Source organism: Phoca vitulina, unplaced genomic scaffold (genome assembly GCF_004348235.1).
Source record: "Phoca vitulina isolate PV1807 unplaced genomic scaffold, GSC_HSeal_1.0 scaffold9, whole genome shotgun sequence".
Lineage (NCBI taxonomy): Eukaryota > Metazoa > Chordata > Mammalia > Carnivora > Phocidae > Phoca > Phoca vitulina.
The window spans coordinates 15,363,355-15,386,247 of NW_022589712.1; the positions used below are offsets into that span (position 1 = coordinate 15,363,355).

The 22,893-nt window shown below is 46.4% G+C and overlaps 1 protein-coding gene across 2 annotated transcripts; it reads left to right on the forward strand.

Annotated features, from left to right (window-relative positions):
• On the forward strand, positions 1 to 22,176 carry ZBTB2 (zinc finger and BTB domain containing 2). Of its 2 annotated transcripts, XM_032407658.1 has the most exons (3): positions 1 to 234; positions 15,251 to 15,435; positions 20,760 to 22,176. In XM_032407658.1, the coding sequence occupies exons 2-3, from the start codon at positions 15,263 to 15,265 to the stop codon at positions 22,129 to 22,131; spliced, it is 1,545 nt and encodes a 514-aa protein (XP_032263549.1). In that variant the 5' UTR covers positions 1 to 234; positions 15,251 to 15,262; the 3' UTR covers positions 22,132 to 22,176. The 2 variants fall into 2 exon arrangements, with proteins under 2 accessions (XP_032263549.1, XP_032263550.1); XM_032407659.1 differs by lacking the exon at positions 15,251 to 15,435.
• Positions 22,177 to 22,893: the final 717 nt, after the last annotated feature.

A 22,893-nucleotide genomic window follows, 5' to 3' on the forward strand; every position in this document is an offset into this window, starting at 1 on the left:
GCCGCTCTCAGCCTCTTTGCACTAGTCGCTCCGCTCTCTCGGTCATGTGACCTTAACGTAACCGGACAGGAAAAGCCCCGCCGCCGCCGCCGCCGCCGCGCCGGAGACACCGACCGCGGCGGCAGCAGCAGCAGCAGCAGCGAGAGGCAGAGGCGGCGGCGGCGGGGAGAGCACGGCCAAGGCTGCCCAGCGGTGCCTCCTCCACACCCCCCGCCGCAGCAGCACCGGCGACAGGTAAGCGCGCAACGCCTCCACCTCCCGGGGCCGGTGCCCACGTGCCGCCCCCAGCCCGGGCTCCGGGAAGGCGGAGGGGGGGCGGGGGCCACCGGAGCTCGCAAACGGTTCCGGCACCAACGGTGGCAACAAAGAAGACGAATGACCCCCGTCCCGGGGCTCCGGGTGAAGGCAGGCGGAGGGCCCGGACCACACGGGGACCCAGTTCTGGGAAGCGAGGGCAGGGGCGCCCCGCGGGGGTGGTGGCGGCTGCGCCTGGCGCCGGGGCTCTGGCCGCCTGACAAAACCATCCCCCGGAGCCAGGCGGCGGCGAGTCGGCGGCGGCTCCATCCGGGGCTTTGCGGGAGGGGGAGGGGACGGAAGCCGAGAGGGCGGGCGGCGGATCGGAGGGAGGGAGGGAGGGAGGAAGGGGAGGGGGGCGATTCGCGTTCCGTTCCCCGTTGCCGGTCCCTCCCTTCTCGCCGCCACCGCGAAGTGCGTCCCGAGCGGCGGCGGCCGGTGAGCGTCCCGCGCTGGAGCCCTGAGAGGCAGGCCCGTCAGGTGCGTAATCCTTCCGACGCCTCGCCGCCGCCTCCTGCTGCTGCCGCTGCTGCTTCTTCGGCGGCAAGGCCGCGAGCTGCGGAAGTGGGTTTGGGGGAGGGGAGCGGAGAGGGAGGGGGAGGGGAGGGATCCGGTCCGACCGGAGCAGGCCCGGCCTCTCTGGCGCTTCTCCCAGCTGCAGCGGCTCCTACAGCTGCTGCCGCTACTGCTGCGGCTCCGCCTCCCCGCTCGCGGGCGGGGGCGCGCACGCGCGCTTCCGGCCTCCTCGGGTCTCGCGCTGTCTTCGGCTCTCGCGCGCGCTCTTCCCCTCGCCCTGTCTGACCACCCCCCGCCCCCGGCGCCGGAGCTGTTGCGCCAGCCGGGGCGTTGCGCACGGCGTAGGCGTCGGCATTGTGTTAAACTCCGCGGGACTTGGGGCGAGCGCGCGCGCGCACGCGGGACTGAGGGAAGCGGAGAGCGTGCGGCGCGGCCGGAGTGCGTCGCCCCTCCCCTCTCCTCCTCCCAGCCCCTCGGGGATGGGGGCGGGGCCGGGATGCGCGGCGCCCCGGCCCGCCGGGCCCCTGCCGGTCTGGCCGGCCACGCCCCCGGCCGGGCCCCCGCCCCCCGGGATGGGGCGGGGCGAGGCAGGACAGGGCGGCCGTTGGGCCGCTTGCCTGCGGGCGGAGGAGAGATGTAGGCTTCCCTGGGCGCCGCCCGGGTGGACCGCTGCGGCCCGGGCCGCGGGTGTGGGCACGCTGGGCCGGCAGCCTCCGGCTTCCGCTCCACTGCCGATCTGCGCCTCCGCTGAGGCCGAGCTTAGCTCGGAGCTGCGCTGTGGTTTCTGGCTGCTTTGCGGTGGGGCGTGGGCCGGCGTCCGTGCCGCACCCCAGGCCGGCGCGGCCCTCACACCCCGGAGGGCTCCGAGAAGGGGAGGCTGGGGGCGCGGAGGCTGCTTCCCGGGCCCAAGGCGTTTTTCCGTTGTAACGGAACCTCCAAACCATCGATTTTTAAACAGGCTGCAAAGAGATCTGATGATACAGAGGTGCTTAGGAAGCAAGGTTTTTGTCGCTTTTAGCTGGTAGTGAAGGGGGGGCGATAAGAAAGCAAGGGTAGCTGAGCAGGCAAGAAAATGGGCAGGGTGAAAATGCAGGTAGTTATTGCTAGGCCATTTACTGCACGAACTTCCAACTGCTGAACTAATGATGCCTTAGGGAATTAATTCCCCCCCGCCCCGCCACCGGCTGCAGTGTTCATCTCTCCTCCGCCCGCAGGCAAATACAATGGGCCCACTTAGTGTATGAGTCTCAGTTCTATTGATTTTCATAGGTAATTGTTTCAGTAAAATAAAGCATAAAAAAGGTCAGAATTACTGGCTCACGCAGAACTTAGGGGTGCTCAGGGTTCCTTTAAATGGGCTGCCCTGTCCTTTTTAGGACAGACCTCCATGTAGACCCTGACGGAATCTGCACCAGCATTTTAGTTGGAGAGGCCTGAAACTTTAAGAGAAAATCAGAATTAAGACATTTTAAATGCTCATTTCTGTGATTTATTACAAACCAACATTAACTGTTAAAGTAGATTTTATTTTGCATTTTAAATAACCTTGGTGTGTATCCAGGGTGTTTTCAAACTGTTGAAAGGTAATTTTTAAGAAAAAAGTTCCACATTCCTTTAAGCTGGGCATTTCTCAATAAATTGATGGTTTATAGAAGTTTATTTTCTAGCCAAAGAATTGACCTGTTATTGACACCACGGTAAGATCTCAAGGTACAACTTATACCAGTGGTAGTACCTGCCACAGATAGTAGTTGAGGAATCCTTTAAAGGGTGGCAGATAAACCACCCTTGAAGCTTTGTTGTAATGTATAGTCCAGCCACTTGCCAGTTTTAAAGCTTCTCTCAAAGAGGGTGTAACTAAGTGGTGCTCTGCAAACTTCCACTGAAATACTCCAGCAGCAGAGTAAACCCGAGGCATGCTTTAGGCCACAGAATAAAAGTTGCCACAGTGACATTTTCTTTTTTATCATAATGATTAATATGAACTTTGCACCGTCCTCAAAGATCTGCACTTTTGTAATATAAAAATTATATAAAATATAAAATTTTATTCACCTTAACCCTCAAAGAAGATGCTCCTTGTAAACACTGCATGTCCTGTGTACGGGGAATATGCTTTCCCGGGCTTGAGAATTCCTGACATGGAGGTGGAAAGTGAAGGAAGCCTTCAAGGCTGATATGTGGCATTGGCTTGGGAATGGCTTTGGAGTTGGAGACTCTTCTGCCATCTCTTCTTAACTGTCTTGGTGCCTCATCCCTAGACCCACTGACCTTTTCCTGAAGTAACTTTGAAATGTTGAGCAAGTGGTGTGGTTCCAGCCTGCCACGGTGAAAGAAGAACTGCTGGTCTGCTGGAGACTACCATAAATTTCAGAAGGCACATGGCCAAAATGGGAATTTATTACTTTTCCTACTTCCTTATGGTTGCAAAGCATGACTAAAAACCTAAAAGGGAGTTGAGAATTTTTATTTTCCTGAAAAAAATAAACTATATAAACATTCTAAGCATTAGAACATTTTCTAAACCTTTTTTATGCCCAAGTAAGTTATAATTTTATTAGCAAATTAAACTTAAATAATTAAAATATTACTGTGAGTCAATAGTAAGTAAGAGTCAGTGTTTTACAATGCTAATATGCCAATACGGGATGAAGTCAGTAGCCATAGAATACTTACCAGGAGTTGGCAGTCCAAGACAGTTTAGGACCATTTTTTTTCTATGTTATAAGGCCAAGTTAGAGGCTGTATTTATGCTCAAATACATAATTCCCAGTTCACATGAATGAGGAGGTATGCATCATATGACTTTCTCACTTCAAGAAAGCTCAGTGTGCAAAGACAGGAATTTGTAAAGCATTTTTAGGTACCTAAGTACTTACAAAACAGCTCTTTTTTACAGAGGTACAGTCCCTTTAAATTGTGTGCCCACCTAAGTTCTGCATCAAGCAAGGATGAACCATTGGAATCATCTGAGAACAGTTTCAAAGTCTATTTGTGTTCTACATCACGCCTATCTGCTTAAATTCTCTGAGCCCCAAAGTGATTCTGAACAGGGGTTGTCTTAAGTGTGGTCTACACACTCTTCTGAGTCTCCAGGACCCCCTCAGGGTTCCACGAGGTCGAAACAATTTTCATAATAATGGTAAGATGTTATTGAACTTCTTAGCTGTTGACAGAATGTGTCAGCATTGGAAAGATCTGCTGCATAGCTCACTGAGCTGACATTTTCCAGTGACCAATGGGTGATGTTCAAAAAAACCATGCATGCGTAAAAGATCCTTTCAAAGTACAAGATAGAGCAATGAATTTTACTGTAAGAGTAGGAAAATTTCATTCGTTACGTACTTTTAGATCACACTGCTAACCTTTAAGAAACTATGACTTGTCAAGTTTTGGTGTAGTATCAAAGAATATCCACAATTACCTGGAAAAGCTATTAATATATTTCTTTCTCCAACTACATATGTGGGTGAGGTTAGATTTTCTTCAATACTCAACCAAAACAGTTATCACAACAAAGTAAATGGAGGAGTAAATGCAGAATCCCATTGTCTTCTATTAAAGAGATTTGTAAAAATAGCAAATTAGATTAGGTTTTAAATTTTGCTGTGTGATCATATGTAGCTTTCCTTAAAGTTGATTATAGCATAATGCCTTTAGAATTATCACTTTAATATCAACTCCATTAGCCATAAATCCCTGACTTGGTTCTCCTTGACACAAACTGTCCCGGAACTGCCTCCTTCTGACCTTCACTTAGAAATTAAAAAATAATTCCAAAGTTAATGTCAGCAGTCTGTAATTGAAAAGACAATCTCTTACAAATCCAATGGTTTTCAAAGTCAAAATATGTGCTGTTGATTAGTTTATGTCCCACCTTTTTCTAATTACTATGGAAAAGGATTGACTAATGTTAAGAACAATACACCAGCCTGTCACCACAACTAATTAAGACACATTTCCTAGCTTTGAGATACAATTTAAAAACATTAAAATTCAAATGACCAGCCTCATTCAGGTTTACTTTATAGGCCCTAAATATTAATTATTAATAATACTAATTGAAAAAGCAGTTTTTTTCATCCTGGTAAGTGGTCTGAACTACTTGAAAGAATCAATCTTACTTGTGGGTAGTGCTTTTTCTGTTACTGATGTGTACTGTGCATTACAGTATTCATTTATGCTTCACTTAAATAAAATTAAGGACTTTAGAGGACCCTTTTAGTGCCCTAGAAGTGGGTAGTCTAAGTGGTATTTGGTATCTTAGGAGAGCTATTATCTTTAAAAAGTGAGTCATCAATTCCCAAAAGCTGTTTTGGTCTCCTCTTCTTATACTGAAAATGTAGGAGGAAGTTGGGTTGTCAAAATATAATGTGATTATATTTGTCCCATTCAACTGTACCTCCAAAAGATGAGTAACTTACACATAAGGATCAGCACCACCTGTGCTGTGAGCACTTGACATCTAGGGAGTATCGCTTTATCAGTGTGGGAAACAGTGGTGAAGCATTAAATAATACCAACGGTCATTTATATTTAGCTCCGAAAAGTGTTTTTTACGTATTTCAACATGTCTCTCACGGTCTCTGAATTTGCTTAGGTTAAAAAAAAAAAAAACTTTGTACGCACAGACATGCATAAAGAAGGCATTGTATGAAAACCCACTTTTAAGAATTGCCTCCCCTCGGGATGCCTGGCTGGTTCATTCCATAGAGCATGCGACTCTTGATCTCAGGGGTGTGAGTTCTAGCCCCATGTTGCGTGTAGAGATTACTTAAAAATAAAATCTTAAGAAAAAAAAAAAGAATTACTTCCCCTCTCCCATCTCTATTTTTCTTCAGTTCCTTTCTGCTTACTATTCTGATTTAAGAAAGACAAATTATTTTTTTTTTAAAGATTTTTTATTTATTTATTTGACAGAGAGAGACACAGCAAGAGAGGGAACACAAGCAGGGGGCGTGGGAGAGGGAGAAGCAGGCTTCCCGCGGAGCAGGGAGCCTGATGCGGGACTCGATCCCAGGGACCCGGGATCATGACCTGAGCTAAAGGCCTAATGACTGAGCCACCCAGGCGCTGCAAGACAAATGATTTTTTTAAAATTTAGTTTAGCTTTTTGGGTTTTTGTTTTGTTTTGTTTTGTTTTTAAAGATTTTATTTATTTATTTGACAGAGAGAGACACAGTGAGAGAGGGAACACAAGCAGGGGGAGTGGGAGAGGGAGAAGCAGGCTTCCCGCTGAGCAGGGAGCCCGATGCGGGGCCCTATCCCAGGACCTGGAATCATGACCTGAGCCGAAGGCAGACGCTTAACAACTGAGCCACCCAGGCGCCCCGCTTTTTGGGTTTTTTTAACGTTCCATTTGTAGTTTTAAATGGTTGGGGGCTTTATATAGGTCTTCCGTTCCTTGTCAAGATTTCATGTCAGCCTTCCGTGACTCGGATTACTAGAACTCTGGGGACTGATCTGTGGAGCCAGGTAGTGCAGAGGAAAGTGTGTGAAATTTACACCCAGAAGACCAGAGTTCAATTGACTCCTGTTTACAGTTGTAACCTCTCTGAACTATCATGTAGTGATTTCAGGTTGGAGTCAGATACACCCAGCTTCTCCAAAGACTCTCTGACATAAATCCCAGTGGGGACTCAGGAGCTCCAGACCAGTATAACCACGGGTACTGCACACCTTTACTTGGTTGTCTCAAAAGGATCCTGTCCCAGCATGTCCGAACATAACCTCCCGATCTTCCCCACCAAGCTGGCTTTTTGCCTGTGTTCCCTCTCTTGGCGGGAATCCCCATGATCTTTCTAGTTACACAAACGAGAAATCTAGTAGGAGTTATCTTGGACACATTGATTTCCCCCACCCTCCTCCATCTAATTCACCACCCAGCTCTGTTGAGTTTTTATCTCTAACTACCTTTCAAATCCCATCCCTCTCGCTCTGTCACGATAGCCACCACCCACTCTTGTCATCTCTCTTCTAGACCCCAGAAAGGTCGTCCCTCTCACCACTTCGGCAGGTCTGCCATCACCTGCCTCTTCACTCCCCAGTCAAATTTGGTTAGCTCTGCAGTGCAGCCATCTTATCGCTCAACCTGCAAAATCCCCTCTGGTGGCTCCCGTTGTTTTTCAGATATGGACCAAAATCCTTAAGAAGACCTGAGTCTCCACCTTCGCCTCGCCTCATTCTTTTCTGGCTCTTTGACCTTCAGTCACATGGACCTTCTCCCAGTTCCTCAGCGGCGTCTTGCTCCTGCCTATCTTAGGGCCTTTGCACATGCTGTCCCCTCAGCCTGAAATACTCCATCTTTGCCCAGTTCACTCTTCTCATTCTTCAAATATCTGCTTAACTGGCATTTTCTCACAAAAGCCTTCCTTGACCTCCAACCCCAAAATTAGACCCCAGTTTCATGACCTCATAGTTCCTTGTATTTTTCTTCACATTATAAATTTGTGTGCTTGTGTGATTCTACCCTTTAACTCTGTACTCTGCATACCATTGTAAACACTGTGCCTGGCACCTCGGAAAGCTCTCAACAAATGCATGACTACTTCCCAGGTCGACTTCTTAAGAGCTGGACTACGTGTGGGCAAGTTACTTAACTTCCTAAGTCTAGTAGATTTCTTCTGGAAAGAGGGCAGTTGGTCCTTGGCACATAATAAGTGGTCATTTATTATTAATGCTGTGGTTATTAATATTATAATTAATATTGAAGAGTGACAAAATGATATACCGTGGTATTATTGAGGATTAAATGATGAGTGTAAAGAGTTACTGTAAAATATAAAGCACTATTCAAAACTTAATTGTTAGCATGAAGAAACATGAAGTGACATTTAAAAATCAAAAACTTCTTCCAAAATATAGCTCCCTTTAGATTGAGGTGAATTTTTTAAGTTAATCTAGGATAAATAGAAATTGAACTCTTACCCCACATCACCCAGCTAGTCAGGGACCAAGAACTCAACATTCTTCTCTCTGGACATAGAGTTTTTAATTTTTTTAACAAATATCGAACACCAGACAATATGCCTGGTGTAAAATAAAGTAATGAATGATAAATAAGACTCAGGGCTGGCTTTCTGGAAGCATCAGGCAGACACAGGTAAACTGGAGTGTTCACAGATGCTCCAGAGGCCAGGAGAGCCTCCTAATCTTGAGGGTCAGGGAAATCTGCAGAGGACAAGTAGGGCTGGGGCTGGAGGAAAAGGGGAGGCAGTTAAGTGGTGGGTCCCTCTGGGAGTGGCATGTTTGAAGGTCCAGCATAGAGGTTCTAAGGCCCCATTCAAACAGGCCCCCGCTCCTGACAGTGGGAGTAGAAATCTGGTGCTGGGCTCAGCTTTGAGAGTGCAGCCTCTGAGCAGTGAGTGTTGCGGACGGCTAGGAGCCCAAGAATGGCCTGGGCTTCAGGACCTTCTAGTTACAAAGAAAAATCCCCTCCTTCAGCTTATCTCAGTTCATCCGGGTTTTCCAAAGTGAGTGAAATAACATCATTTTGTCTCCATTATCATCAACGTACTCAGATGAAACTGGGTTTTTGGTGATGCCTGGATTTCAGAACAAGTTGGTTACTTAATCACTTTGTGAAGATCATCAAATGGATAATCTTATATCAAGAAAACAATTAGGCACAACTTAATGTCATAAAGTAAAATTTTATGTTGTAATTTTTTTTTGTATTTGGAAATTTTTCTTCCATATAATGAATATAGTGCCAACAGTCCTTCCTTTAGAAAAATATTCTGACCTTATGTCCTTTCTGCCCATTTACATTTAGAAGTCCCCCATCCCTACTGGGTATGTGAATATTTTATGTCTTCTCTTGAAAAATAAAGAGGGACTGCTATCCTTTTGGACCCCTAGTTTCAAGGTTGGTTGGTTGGTTTTTAGTAGGTCTGTGAAATTCGAAAGTCTCAAACCATTAGTTTCATTCAGCATGAGAGCCTGTTGTGCAGAGTTAGGCAGGGATTGGGCCATGCAGGACCAGGTAAACTGTGCTGAAAAATTTGGGTTTCATACTAAAGGAAGTAGGGAATCACAGGAGGATTTTAAGCAGGATCGTAACACCAGATTTGCCCTTTGGAAAGATCATTCTGGCTGTTCCGTGTGGATGGAGTCAAGAGCTAGAGCCGAAAACTGGAGAGATGAGCAGGGAGGCAGAGCTCAGGTGTGGCGCTGGGGTAAGGAGTTGACGTTGGTGGGCGGTGAGTGACCGACTGAAGAATGAGGGAAGTGGGGCCCTGAAAGGAGGAATGGAGATTCCTGGGTTGGTCAGGAGATGGATCGGTGGTGCCATGCACTCAGCTGGGGGTGCGGAAGGAAGGGGTTTGTGTCCGTGGCGTTTAGTGTCCTTTGGAGGAAATGGGGGTGAGGGGAAGGGGGATTTGAGTTGTTTTTCCTGTTCTGAGCTGAGGGGTCTGTGGGATGGCCCAGTGGGAGTGGACTGGACCCCACAGAGAGTCCTCAGAATGAGAAGTAGGCTGTGGGCCAAAGGCAGGGGAACATCAGCAAAAGAGGAATCCCTGGTGGGGATCAAAATAGAACGGCCAGAGGTGAGAGAAAACCAGAGCACAGCGGCCTCGGAGCCTGAGGCAGTGTTTATGGAGCAGGAGGAAGGGCATTAAATGCCGCAGAGAGTTCCAAGCAAGCGCAGTCTGGGCGGCTGGGGAGCAGAGGTCCTCGGTGACCTTCTTGAGCCATCTCAGTGCACAGGGGCGGGAGAGATGCGGCTTGTGAGCTGTGGATGGAGGCAGGAAGCAAAGAGCAGACCTCCATTTCCACAAAGGGGGGTGGCCTCGAGCAGAGCCCCCCATGAAGATGCTGCGGCCTCAGCCTTTTCAGCACACGCTGAGTGGAAACGGCTCTGAGGGGCCATGATGAGGAAAGAAGATTTAGGAAAATGGGGTGCTGTCAGCTGGGCAGGGGTGGGGGGCACTGCCTGAGATGCCCTTCTCGTGGAATCCAGGCTGGGGACTCCCCCACCCCATTTTCTCGGACTTATTCACATGTGACAGACTCTGGGGCAGGGGGAGGGTTGTTCTGATTTTTCTCCCTGAGAAAAGTTTTTTGGGTGTCCAAAGTAAGATTTTTAAGAATTTATCTGTGCAGAGTTTTGTCTTCCCTGTGTGTCTTCCTTGTGTGAATTTTGAACATAAGACCCATGTTTCCTCCTCTCGTTTGGCTTTTTTCACATCCTTGAGACTCCTGTACCTGTGTTCTTCCCTCTCCATGTGAAAGACATGTTCAGTTTGTTTCCTATCCTAGATCAAATAGGAAATCTCTAAATCAAGATTCTAGACTAACTGGTAGACCCCCTTAAAAAAAGAAACATTTCAGTTTTTTTCATGGCTCCATTCTTATGGGCTGCAAAAAAATACTTACCTTAATCTGTTTATGGAATGAGAAGCAGCTCTACCTTTTGCTATAGCGAAGGAGGTTTTTCACTGTAAGAACAAAAACTTCAAAATCCTACAAAATATTGATAAGTTTGATGACATTACAACATAAAATTATATGTCAAAAATCTCTATGAAACAAAATCAAAAGAAAGTGCGAAAAATGTTAGCGACTTTTGTGATTAAAGGGCTCATGTTTATTATATACAAAGGGTTTTACAGATCGATAGGAAAAAGACAACCTGATAGAAAACCGGGCAGAGCTCATGAAGAGATACAAGAGGAAATGTAAGTGATCAATAAACATAAAAATATAGTTCCTCTCATCATTAAACCTTTAGAAGGTAAGAAAATGAGAATGGATTTGGCAAAGATTCCTTTAAGAAGTGGTAATACCCAGTGCTGGCAGAGTGTGGAGAAACTGGTGGGTGGGGGGGGGGGGAATGGATAGACAGCTCACGATTGTGCGTCCGTGATCGTTGAATGTCTTATCACAAATATATATGCTTAAAAGCAGCAATAAAAATAATGTTTCAGATTTGATTTTAAATACACTCGCGCATAGCACGTTCCAACAAATCAAACAACCCTGTTTAAATCTCACTTCTTGCGCTTACTGATTCTATCCTCATGGGCAAACTAGCTGACCTCTCAGCCTGTTTCCTCGTTTATAAGATCTGCATAGCAATACCTCAGATAAGTTAGTGTGCAGGTAAATGAATAACATACGGAAATGAACGGTCAGTGGTAAACACTCCATAAATAATAGCCACTCTTGTCATTGTCATCAAGGAATAAACGGTAATGTGTTATCACACTTGAAGCTGCCATCAGTGAAGTGACACCCGGAGCTGCCTAAGCACTTGGGGAACCTGCTCAGAGAGAGCGCAGGAAAAAGCAGCTCATAGCAGTGTGCTCTCAGAGGATGTTACGCTTCCCTGTAGAGAAAGGCGGGTTAGTAAGATGGGAAAGGAAGTATTCTGGCACTTTTCAGCCAACAGCCTTGAAATAAGCTTCTAACATATCCTGGTAGCGGTCAGGTTAAAGTGATGTTTCCGTGTAATCCCTGTTACCTGCAACCTGGCGCTGACTCGTGTTTCCATCATGAACCGCAGGCCTTGTTTCTGTCACCCCCTCCTCATCTTAGTGCTTTCACTTCTCTGACCTGCACAGAAAATACTGGGAGAACTGAGGTCCTGATCCATTCCATGGATGTGGACGTGTAAATGAGCCCACGGTCCAGGTCTCTGTACCCAGATTGCTGCTAACTTAGGTGACCCTCCTCCCTTTCATACTTGGAGATAGCTCTTTTTTTTTTTTTAAGATTTTATTTATTTATTTGACAGAGGGAGAGAAAGCACGAGCAGGGGGGAGCGGGAGAGGGAGAAGCGGGCTCCCCGCTGAGGCAGAGCCCGATGCGGGACTTGATCCCAGGACCCTGGGATCATGACCTGAGCTGAAGGCAGACACTTAACCATCTGAGCCACCCAGGCGCCCTTGGGGATAGCTCTTTTTTTTTTTTTAAAGATTTTATTTATTTATTTGAGAGAGAGAGAATGAGAAAGAGAGCACATGAGAGGGAGGAGGGCCTGAGGGAGAAGCAGACTCCCTGCCGAGCAGGGAGCCCGACGCGGGACTCGATCCCAGGACTCCAGGATCATGACCTGAGCCGAGGGCAGTCGCTTAACCAACTGAGCCACCCAGGCGCCCTTGGGGATAGCTCTTGATAGAAAACGTGAGACTGGACCTCCTCCATCCTTGCTTTGTGACTTGATTGGTCTCTCAAAGTATTACTCCATTTCATTCTTTTCTTTTAGGTCACACTTGTTAATTCTGAATCTGCCAGATCATACCTAGAACAGAAAGGAGAGTGGGGAGTTCAGTACCAGTTGAGTAAGAATTGCCACGGGTCTGTTCTGTTTTGTTTTGTCTTTTTAAAGCTTATTGATAATGCATTCTCCACAGTAGCTTTCCCAGTTCTGCAGTTAAGCATCATAGTTACCCATTTCTTTTTAAATCTGGCTATTTAGTTAATGTGTGGTGGGATTGTCTTTTTTTCCTTTTTATTTTGAGATAACTATAAATATACATGCAGTTGCAAGAAATAATAGAGATCCCATAAAGCCCTTTACCGAGTTTCCTCTGATGGAAACTTCTTGCTAAACTAGTTCCACACCACGACCAGGGTGCAGCCGCGGGTACAGTTGAGCTCCAGAGCGTTCCTATCACCAGGATCCCTCGTGTGGCCCTTCTGTAGCCAAACCCACTTCCCTCCTGCTCCCCTCACCCTCTGTTACTAATCTGTTCTCTGCTCCTATGATTTTCGAGAATGTTATAGCCGAGGAGTCCTACAGTATGTGACCTTTGGGGACTGGCTTTTTTCACTCCGCAGAAAACACCCACCTTGCTGTGTACATGTATCAGGAGTTCATTTCTCCTTACTGGCTGTGTGGTTTCCTGTGGTGTGGGCATCCCACACTGCTTAACTGTTCACTCAGTGAAGGACATCTGGCTTGTTTCTAGTCTTTGACTCTTAGGAATAAAGCTGCTGGGGATGTCCACGCATAGGTTTCAGCGTGAGCGTAAGTTTTCATTCTCTGGGATGAATGTCCATGATCCCTGTTGCTGGATGATATGGTAGTTGCATATTGAGTTTTTTAAGAAACTGCTGTTTTCCAGAGGGGCTGCACCACATTGCCTTCTCCCCAGCCGTGTTTGAGCAGTCCAGTTCGTTGGCATCCTTGCCAGCATCTGGTGTTGCCGTTATTTTTTACTTTGGTCATCTTGATAGGTATATAATGAAATCTCAGTGTGGCTTTAATTTGCTTTTCCCCAGTCGCCAACGAGGCTGAAGGTCTTTCCAAGTCTTTATTCACCATCTGCATAGCCTTTGTGGTGAAATGTATCTTCAAGTCCATTGCCTACTGTCTAATTATATTTTTTTTCCCTGTTGGATTTTGAGAATTCTTTATATATCCTGTTTACCTGTCCTCTGTCAAAGGTTTGCAAAGGTTTCCAAATATTTTCTCCTGGTCTTTAGCTTATCTTTTCATCCTCTTAACAGACTCTTTCACAGAACAAAAATTTTTAATTTTGATGAAATCCAACTTACCAGTTTCTCCTTTATGGATTGTACTTTTGATGTTCAGTGTAAAAGCTCTGTATCTAACCCTAGATCCCTAAGATTTTTCTCCCACTTTTCCCCCAGAAGTTATAGTTTGGTGTTTACCTTTGAGTCTATGATTCATTTTGAATTAATTCTTATATAAGGTATGAAACTTTGGTGAAGTGCTTTTTTTGTTTGTTTTTTGCCTAATGGGAGTCCGGTTGATCTAGCACCATTTGTTGAAAAGATTGTTCTTCCTCCACTGAATTGCTTTTGTGCCTTTGTTGACCATTAATTACGCATATTTATGTGGGTCTACTTCTGGGTTCTCAAGCTGTATCATTGGTCTGTATGTTTATCCCTTCGACAAGACCACGCTGTCTTGAATACTGTATCTATTTGATGCATCTTGAAATCAGACTGATTTGTCCCACTTTAATATTCTTTTTAAAAATTATTTTAGCTATTCTGGTTTCTTTGGCTTTACATTATACATTTTAGGATAGTCCTATCTATATCTACAAAAAAATCTTGCGAGAATTTTGATAAGAATTTTGTCAAACCTATTTATTGACTTGGGAAAAATTTATGTTTTTACTATGTTGAATTTTCCTAACCATAAATACAGTATATCTTTCCATTTCTTTAGATATTCTTTGATTTCTTTCTTCAGCGTTTTAGTCTTCAACATACAAGTCCTATACATGTTTTGTTAGATTGACAACATATAATGTATTTCAGTATTTTGAGTGATTGTAAGTGGTATTATATTTCTAATTTCAGTCTCCACAAGTTCAAAGTTAGTATACAGAATTGAAATTGACTTTTACATGTTTATCTTAGAGCCTCCTTGTGGTGTTGCCAAACTCATTTGTTAGTTCTAGGAGTTTTTTGTAGATTCCTTGGGATGTTCTAGGTAACAACCATGTCATCTGGAAATAGCAACAGTTTTAGTTCTTTCTTTACTGTCTTTATGCCTTTTATTTCCTTTCTTGCTTTATTGCACGAACTTGAACTTCCAGTACTATGTTCAGTAGTGAGAGTGGGCCTCCTTGCCTTGTTCACAATCTCAGAAAGCGTTCGCTCTTGATAACATTGAGTCTACTGTTAAGTATAATGCTGATCTGTGTGTAGTGGGCTGTTATAAATGCTCTTTGTGGGAAAGGAGCAGTCTACTGATTTGATGCACATCTCCTTCAGAGGTAGTTCCCCTACCATATGGATGATTCAGGCCGAGTGGTTGGCTAGGGTAGAGTGGGAGAATGAAGACCTTAGAATTTGGAGTCAGAACATTCCGATTTAAATTTTGGCTCCCCTATCTTCGAGCTAGATGGCCTGGGCAAATTATTCACACCTCTCAAAGTCCACTTCCTCGTCCACAAAAAAGGGAGAAGAGCACCATCCTACTTCCTCCGAGAGCGCAGGTGTCCAGGGGAGTATGGGCATGTTCTTATAGCCCCTGCCAGGGGAGCCCTGTCCACACAGCGGGAGCTGGAAAATTGCCTTCACCCTGCCCTGCTGCGGCCCCACCCTAGCACGTTGATTTACTGATCTCTATGGAAGATTTGACGACTTCTGATAGCTAGATCATTAGAATTTGCATTTGGAATCGTAATCTAAAAGATTAACTGCTCTGGGGATGTTTGCTGTCTGGAGCGCAGACAGCCGAGTTCATTTCGCGGCTCGGCGTGTCCCCTCACCATCTGTGTCAGCTTGGGCAGACCGTGTCACCCCCCGAGTCCACGGTAAATGCCATCATCCGTGAAACGGGAGTAAAGACAGAGCAGCAGGCTCACAGGGCTGCTGTGGAGGTTAAATGAGTGAATCGGTGTCACGTTGTCGGCATGACATGTCAGCTGCGGTCATTACTATTGGTGACTATAACGGACACATACTTACTTGTGAATCACCTTTCTTAAAAAAAAAATTGTTTGCTTTGCAGATTTTTAAAAAAATGGATTTGGCCAACCATGGACTTATTCTCCTGCAACAGTTAAACGCTCAGCGAGAGTTTGGTTTCCTGTGTGACTGCACGGTTGCCATCGGCGATGTGTACTTCAAGGCACACAAATCAGTTCTTGCTTCATTCTCCAATTACTTTAAGATGTTGTTTGTCCATCAGACCAGGTAACTAACGTGGTTGATAATAATCTAATGACTGTAGACGCTGAACTTCATGGCCCTCTTCCCCTCCGAACCTGCTCTTAGCCCATCCAGACCGTGGGGCTCCCCTCCTCTCCCTGGAATCCTAGGCCCCTGGGCTCCCAGTTTTCCCTCGTGACCTCACTTGCCCCCTTTGCCCATCTTGGTTACTTCCATGGACCTTCGAGCCCCCAGCGGCCCCTCCATGCCCAGTACCCTGGCTAGGTGTCCCCCGCAACAGCAGGATGGGCAGTGGCCTCCTGAATCCCTTTCTCCCACTCCTCCAGCCCCGGCCCCCCAGACTCCCCACACTCCTTTCCCTATTTGTATCCTTATCTGTCGGTCTAATGAGAAGCTTGAGGGTATCAGTTCCCCAGTTTCCTTCTTTTCTCTCTTAAAACATCTCAATTCCAGTATCTTGGCTTGATCTTTCCGTCCCATCTCGGAGAAAAGGACCCTTGATGTCTAAGGAAAAATGATCTTCCTCCAACTCTCAGGCTGTGGATCCTCTCTCTTACTCCTTGTTCTGTACTTTTCACTGCCCCCCCCACCCCCGGCCAGCGCCCGAGTCTGAAGGAGCCACGCTCCCCTGCCACCCTGGCGGTGCTGTCTACCCCAGCTTCTCCTCGGTCTCACCTGAAGGTGTTCAGAGGGCGAGCCACAGCCTTGCTGGGGCTCCCCACACCGCCCCCCCCGACCTCGCCTCTCTGGTGGCCCTGTGGCCTGTGCTCCATCTCCACTGAAATCACTTCTCAAAGAGCACCTCTTCATCGAAACCTCGGCTCTTCTCAGCCTCTGGCGTCCTTGTCCTTGTCAGCACTTGCTCCCGCTTGCTTCCTCTTTTTAAGGGCCGTCGTCTGCACTTTGATGATGCAGAACGTTCCCTGTTTTCCTGCCCTCGGCGCAGGAGCCTTCTGAGAGTCTGCTGAGTTTTGGTCTTGAGCTTTCCACGCTTCTTTCCATGTGCACTCTTCTGAGGGGGGCTTGTTTCTCCTGGATTTGGCCTCCACTGGAAACCATAAGTTTACAGCTCTGGGCTTGACCTTTCTCTGTGTCCAGCACTCTGCTTCCCAAGGCTGCGAGGCTGGCTGCCCGAGGGGTAGAGTCAAATATCCGCGTGTCTGAAGCGGAATTAGGCCTTCCCAGGTCCTTCCCTCACTTCCCTGTTCATCTCCAAGTAACCCGCACTTAAAATCGCTCTAAAACCCCATTCTCTCAGTCCCCAAATCATGTTTCTCTCACAGTCCCTTTTGCATTAGCCCTTTCCTTCCCCTTCTTACTTCCTCCCATTTCCTAATCATTCCTGTCAGATGAATATTCCTAAACAGCGCTTTGATTGTAGGACACCTTTGATCAGAAACCTACTCTGTGGTGTTACTCCTTTGATCAGAAACCTAGAGGATATCCATTGCATGTCAACACAGCACACAGATTCCTACTTCTCTTTCAAGGCCCCGCAGGCTGGCAGCCTGACCTCCACCCTGCTTGGCCACCGCGCCCCCTCGGCCCAGCCCCTGAGCCCAGCTCCCCCGTCACCTCTTCCGTGACCTCTCCCCACAGTGATCCAAAGCCATCTCTTCCTCTCTCACATTTCACAGCAAGATCAGCACATTTTCCCTGTGTTGTTCTCGGTGGACTTATCTCCCCTCCTCATTTGTAAGTTTCCTGAGGGCAGAGACCGGGTTGGACCAAGCTTTGTGGACGCCCCAGTGTATAGGTCAGGTATTTGTACATAACTTAAGCCACTTGTTAAGTGTCTGGAGGAGCAGAATGGGTGAAGAAGAGGAATAATGGCAAGCAGAGGTTGCTTTGTCTTGCGACACTAAGGCTGTTCCCTTTTACCTCATTGTCAGAGACTGACTTAGAAGTTTCAACACAATGAGTTAACTTGTCTTGAAAGCGGGAAGATTTTCATTTTGAGGAGTAAAAGAATACAGTTTAATGAATTTTAAATAGATGCAAGAAACTTAAGTGGAGAGCAGTTAAATGCCTTTGTAAAAAGGAAATGTGGTTATCTGTGTAGATCGGAGTCCCAAGTGTTACTGGGCTGGAGGCAGCCCGCGCCATTTCTCTTTGAGACAAAGCAGATCCGGGGCAAAGGCCAGGGGCAGGCTTTTCAACCAGCGCCTTTTTTGCAAGGCACTGTGAACTGCCACCTGATGACCCAAAAGGTGGGCTGAGAATACAGTGTTTTCACACTTGGTTTGAGTGTTTTTTCTGTAGTACCCACTAGATGTCTCTGTCTCGTGTGCAGCGCACTAAGTGGTTAAGCTTTAAACCTTGTAGGGCTGCAAACACAGAGCTCCCCGAACTGCAGAGAGGCAGGTTTGGCTCAGCACAACCTTCTGAATGAGGTCGAACGTTGTTTAAAATTAATTATTTCCCCAGTTCTTTAAGCCACTCTTTGAGATTCTAGCGAAGGAAAGAGTAAAAATGCAAATTACTGCAAAAGTTTGTACGAAGGGCTTGTGGCAGTGCTGAAACCGTATTTTTCCTGTACAAGTGTTGTCTCAAGCAGACACCTACAAATCAAAGCATGCAGGTGTAATTTTCTTGTGGAGAGCTATGTCCTTCCAGAAGGACTTGGAAATGACCAAAGTCCGGCCCATAGTGAGCAGAGAGGTCTAGCTGCCTGGGAGGGAAAGCAGTCAAGGATGGAAATTGCTGGAATGTGACCTAAGGAACTTTTTTAAATAACTTTTTTTAAAGTGTTTCTATGTGTATATGGGTGCATGTGTTCTTCCGCTTTAAGAAAAAAAAAAAATTAAAATCAAGAAATCAAGATAATTGGTTTCTGGGAACCTCCCAGGGCCCTAGGCGCTGGCCTTAAATCCGAGAGACTCGCTGCCTCCCTTTCCCTGGTGGTTTCTCACCAGCCCCGTGGGTCCCTTCGGAATCCTCCTCCCTCCAGCCTGGCGGGGTCTCCCAGCCCCATGTATTCTTTGCCTTCGGAGATTGCACACAGTTCTTTAAAACCTGAGCTCTGTCTGCTCAGTCACCACCCATCACTGGCAGGGACAGAGGACAACCTGTACAATAACAAATGAGGGAAAATCATAAAACTTATGACAAAATTTTGATGGGAAGGGGCCCTGCTTGGTACTTACTGCTCACAGATGCTAAAAAACACAGCCCTCCTTGGGATTTTCGGCCCTTCTCTTCTCTTTCTGGGAGGCAGAGGGGGGCTCACTGTCCCTTCTGCCTAGAGGAACATTCCCTCCCAGCAGAACAAAGGCGCCCTGTGATCTCCTGGGAGTACTTCGTATCTCTGAAGGCCTATGGTTTCCCAGTTCTCTGATTTGGAGGTGATTGTTTACATGATTAAAGTATTCTTCACCACACATGATCCCTGAAGCTTTGTTTTGAATATTGAACTTCCCTAGAGCCCCTTAAATGCATTCTGGTGTACACAGAGTATTATTGGCACTCACCCTGTGCTTGAAGGGAAGACCACCTGTAATTGCATTCCTATTTAAAGGAATATAAAGAGAGGACTGTAAAAAGATTCCAAAGGAAGATGAGTGATCTGTCTTTTTAAAAAATAGAGTCACAGAAGCTCTGTTCTTTCTGCCATCAAAGTGCTGCTAGTTTTTATGCATAATCTTTATTCTTTGACTTCCATACTTCGTAGGCAGACATTTTTCACATGATTATTTGTATGCAGTCATCTTGAAATACACACACATTGATGGCAAGACAGGAATTAGTCAAATCTGTTCTGTCACAAATGCTATTAAAGTCACTCTTTTAAAAAATAGAATAAAATGTTAAATTTGGAAGAGCAAGGTATACTGTTACTTTTTTAGCATATCGGAAAATATTTATCGATAAGATAAACAGCAAAAGGAGACAAAAAGAGTTGTAATAGTAAGAAGTGGTATAATCAAAAATGATTATAAATTCTAAGAACCTAATTAAATAACTGATCCATTTTAAAAAATGATTATACATTCTAAAGGCATTCAAGGAAGCTGTCTTTGAAACTGCATTGTCTGTAGATATATTCACTCAGTGGACGATAGCACATAACTCATACTATATAGATACAGTCATTGCTTTCTAATGATGCATTAGAATTTCTGTCATTAGTGATGGTTTAGGAAGAATTCTTTGGGACTTCTTGATTAAAGCTGCTTGATCAGAATGATGTTTCTGGAATGAGGCAGACACTAGCGTCTAAAAGTTAGAAAATCAGCTGCTTTAGGTGCCTCAGATAAATCACTTGACTTTTGGGGATCTCAGTTTCCAGATCTGTCAAATGGGAACAATCCAGATCTGCCTTAACTACTACACAGGATCATTTTCATGCTCTAAACAATTTTGGCGTCATGGGTTTGGAATGAGAGCGAGATTTAAATCCCTCTTACGAATTCTGATACTCAGCAAGGCATGAATCTCTTTGAGCCTCAATCCCTCATCTGTAAAATGAGAATTAATGGCAATTTAATGAGGTCATGGCTGTAAAGGCCCGCTGTAGTTCTGTTGATGGTGGTGGTATTTACATTGTCCTGGAACCGCTTTTTAATGCAGTCTAGCAATACTGGGAAGGTGATCTGACCGCATTAGAGCTAGAATGTTCCTCCATACCTTCCTGCAGGAGATAGATCAGAGAGTTCAGAGCACCAACAGAATTAGGTTTTATTTTTCTCTCACTTTTGTCTTGTGGCTCTTAGCGCTTGTTCATACTAGTCCAGCCGCCCCCCCACCCTCCCACCCCTCCTACCCCCGTGTCATTTTACAAATGAAGAAGCTTTCTCATCAGGTAGATTGTTTGATTTGCCTTAAAAGATCTCCTGCTGAGCTCCGGATGGCATTGGATCAATAGAAAATCATAGACTTTTAGCCAAAGATCTGCCAGGTCAACGGTTCTTAACCATGACTGGGTCACAGGCCGCTTTCAGACTGATAAGCAATAGATTCTCTGCACAAAACACAAAATTTTTTTTATAGAACTCTTGCAGTTCTATCTAAAAATACAAGATGATAGAATTTCACGTAGACTATGAGGAGAAAAACTGCTTCAAGAGTCTAGGAGTTACGATGTCATATTTGCTTAATATGAACCTTTTCCTTCTCGGTCCTTGAAAATATATTTATTGTATCTCTCTGTTCTTAATACAGTTAACTTACATAGGTTCCAGTTATCTCCCCTGAGTATTCCATTTCACGAAACACAAACAGTAAGAAACAGGAAATGCTCTTGTTTCATTTGCCTTTAAAAAGTGGTCCATTTTTTTCTTCAGTGGTCATGTTCTCATCGGAGACATGGGTTGACGTTTACTTACAGATTGTTCACTTGTTTCTTCCAGTGAGTGTGTCCGTTTGAAACCAACTGACATACAGCCAGATATTTTCAGCTATCTCTTACATTTGATGTACACTGGCAAGATGGCACCTCAACTGATTGATCCCGTTCGATTAGAGCAGGGGATCAAGTTTCTGCACGCCTACCCACTGATCCAGGAAGCCAGCCTGGCCAGCCAAGGAGCTTTTTCTCATCCCGACCAAGTCTTCCCCCTGGCCTCTTCCCTGTATGGCATTCAGATTGCAGATCACCAGTTGAGACAAGCCACCAAGCTCGCCTCCGCCCCTGAGAAGCTCGGGCGGGAACCCCGGCCACAGCCGCCCAGGATGAGCCAGGAGCAGGTGCCTGAGGCCTCCCAGCTCTCGCAGCTGACTTCAAACCTGGCCCAGGTGACTCGGACGCACCTGACTCCCTCGGACCCCCTGCAGACCTCACTGTCTCCAGAACTCGTTTCCACTCCTGTGCCCCCCCCTCCCCCCGGGGAGGAGACCAATCTGGAAGCCTCCTCCTCGGACGAGCAGCCGGCACCCCTCACCATAGCCCACGTCAAGCCGAGCATCATGAAGAGGAACGGGAGCTTCCCGAAGTACTACGCCTGCCACCTGTGCGGCCGGCGCTTCACGCTGCGGAGCAGTTTGCGGGAACACCTCCAGATCCACACGGGGGTCCCGTTCACGGCCGGCCAGCCGGGAGAAAGCCGGGCGCCCCTGTCTCTTTGCAGCAACGCGGCCGACCTGGGGAAGGACGCCATGGAGGTGCCCGAGGCCGGGATGGTCAGTGACAGTGAGCTGCCGCACATCTCCGACTCCCCCATCATCGACGGGCAGCAGCACTCGGAGACGCCGCCGCCCTCCGACATCGCGGACATCGACAACCTGGAGCAGGCCGACCAAGAGCGCGAGGTCAAGCGGCGCAAGTACGAGTGCACCATCTGCGGCCGCAAGTTCATCCAGAAGAGCCACTGGCGGGAGCACATGTACATACACACCGGCAAGCCCTTCAAGTGCAGCACGTGTGACAAGAGCTTCTGCAGGGCCAACCAGGCTGCCCGGCACGTGTGCCTCAATCAGAGCATCGACACCTACACCATGGTGGACAAACAGACTCTGGAGCTCTGCACGTTTGAGGAGGGCAGTCAGATGGACAACATGTTGGTCCAGACCAACAAACCCTACAAATGCAACTTGTGTGACAAAACATTCTCGACTCCCAATGAGGTGGTTAAACATTCGTGCCAAAACCAGAACTCGGACGTTTTTGCCCTGGACGAGGGGCGGTCCATTCTCCTGGGCAGCGGGGACTCCGAAGTCACGGAACCTGACCACCCGGTGTTAGCTTCCATCAAAAAGGAACAGGAAACAGTGTTGTTAGACTGAATGTGACTTTCCTTTTTAAAAACTGTCATTTTTACAGAGACTGTCTCCTCTCTCTTTCTCCGCCCGCCCCCCCACCCCCCAATTCAGAACTGTAGTTCTCCATGGCATGATACAAACAGGTCCCCGGCCCCTCTGTCCTCCCCGCCCCCTCCCTGTCCCCAGCCCTTCCTCCGCAAAGGCTTTGTGCATTATAAACCTGGAACATATTTACTTCGAGTCAGGGGACATTGGAAAGATAATGGTCAGTAGTACTTATAAACTCAAATAGATTTTGAGACGTTTTAGATTATTTAAAAGCCTACTTGGAACTAATGAAGGGTATATAACAAAACAAAACAAAACAACTAGAATGCGATTTGGTAAGCTAAAATTATGACTTTCCCTGGGTAATAAGTCTTCCTTCTCAGAAAATGGCAGAAAATACAGCATGCTTCTTAGAGATACCGTTGGGCTCTGTACTATGCAAAATCTAGAAGGTGTGGGGAAACTTGAAACCCAAGCAAATGTTCTTAGTATTTATCCTCCAGGTCTTATTTCAGAATGCATCCTTTGAGATTATGTCCAGTCAAGAAAAATCATTCGTTAAGAAATCTACTTGAACAAAACACAAAAGAGAAAAAGTAATAATGTGATGGCAATCTTAATTTTTGGATAAAACATGACAAAGCTGTGAGTTTGTGTGTTTGTAAGAGAAAATGTGTGGATATTTGCGATAAACAGGTGTATTAACGCACATGCCTTATCAAATTGCTGGCTTCTTTC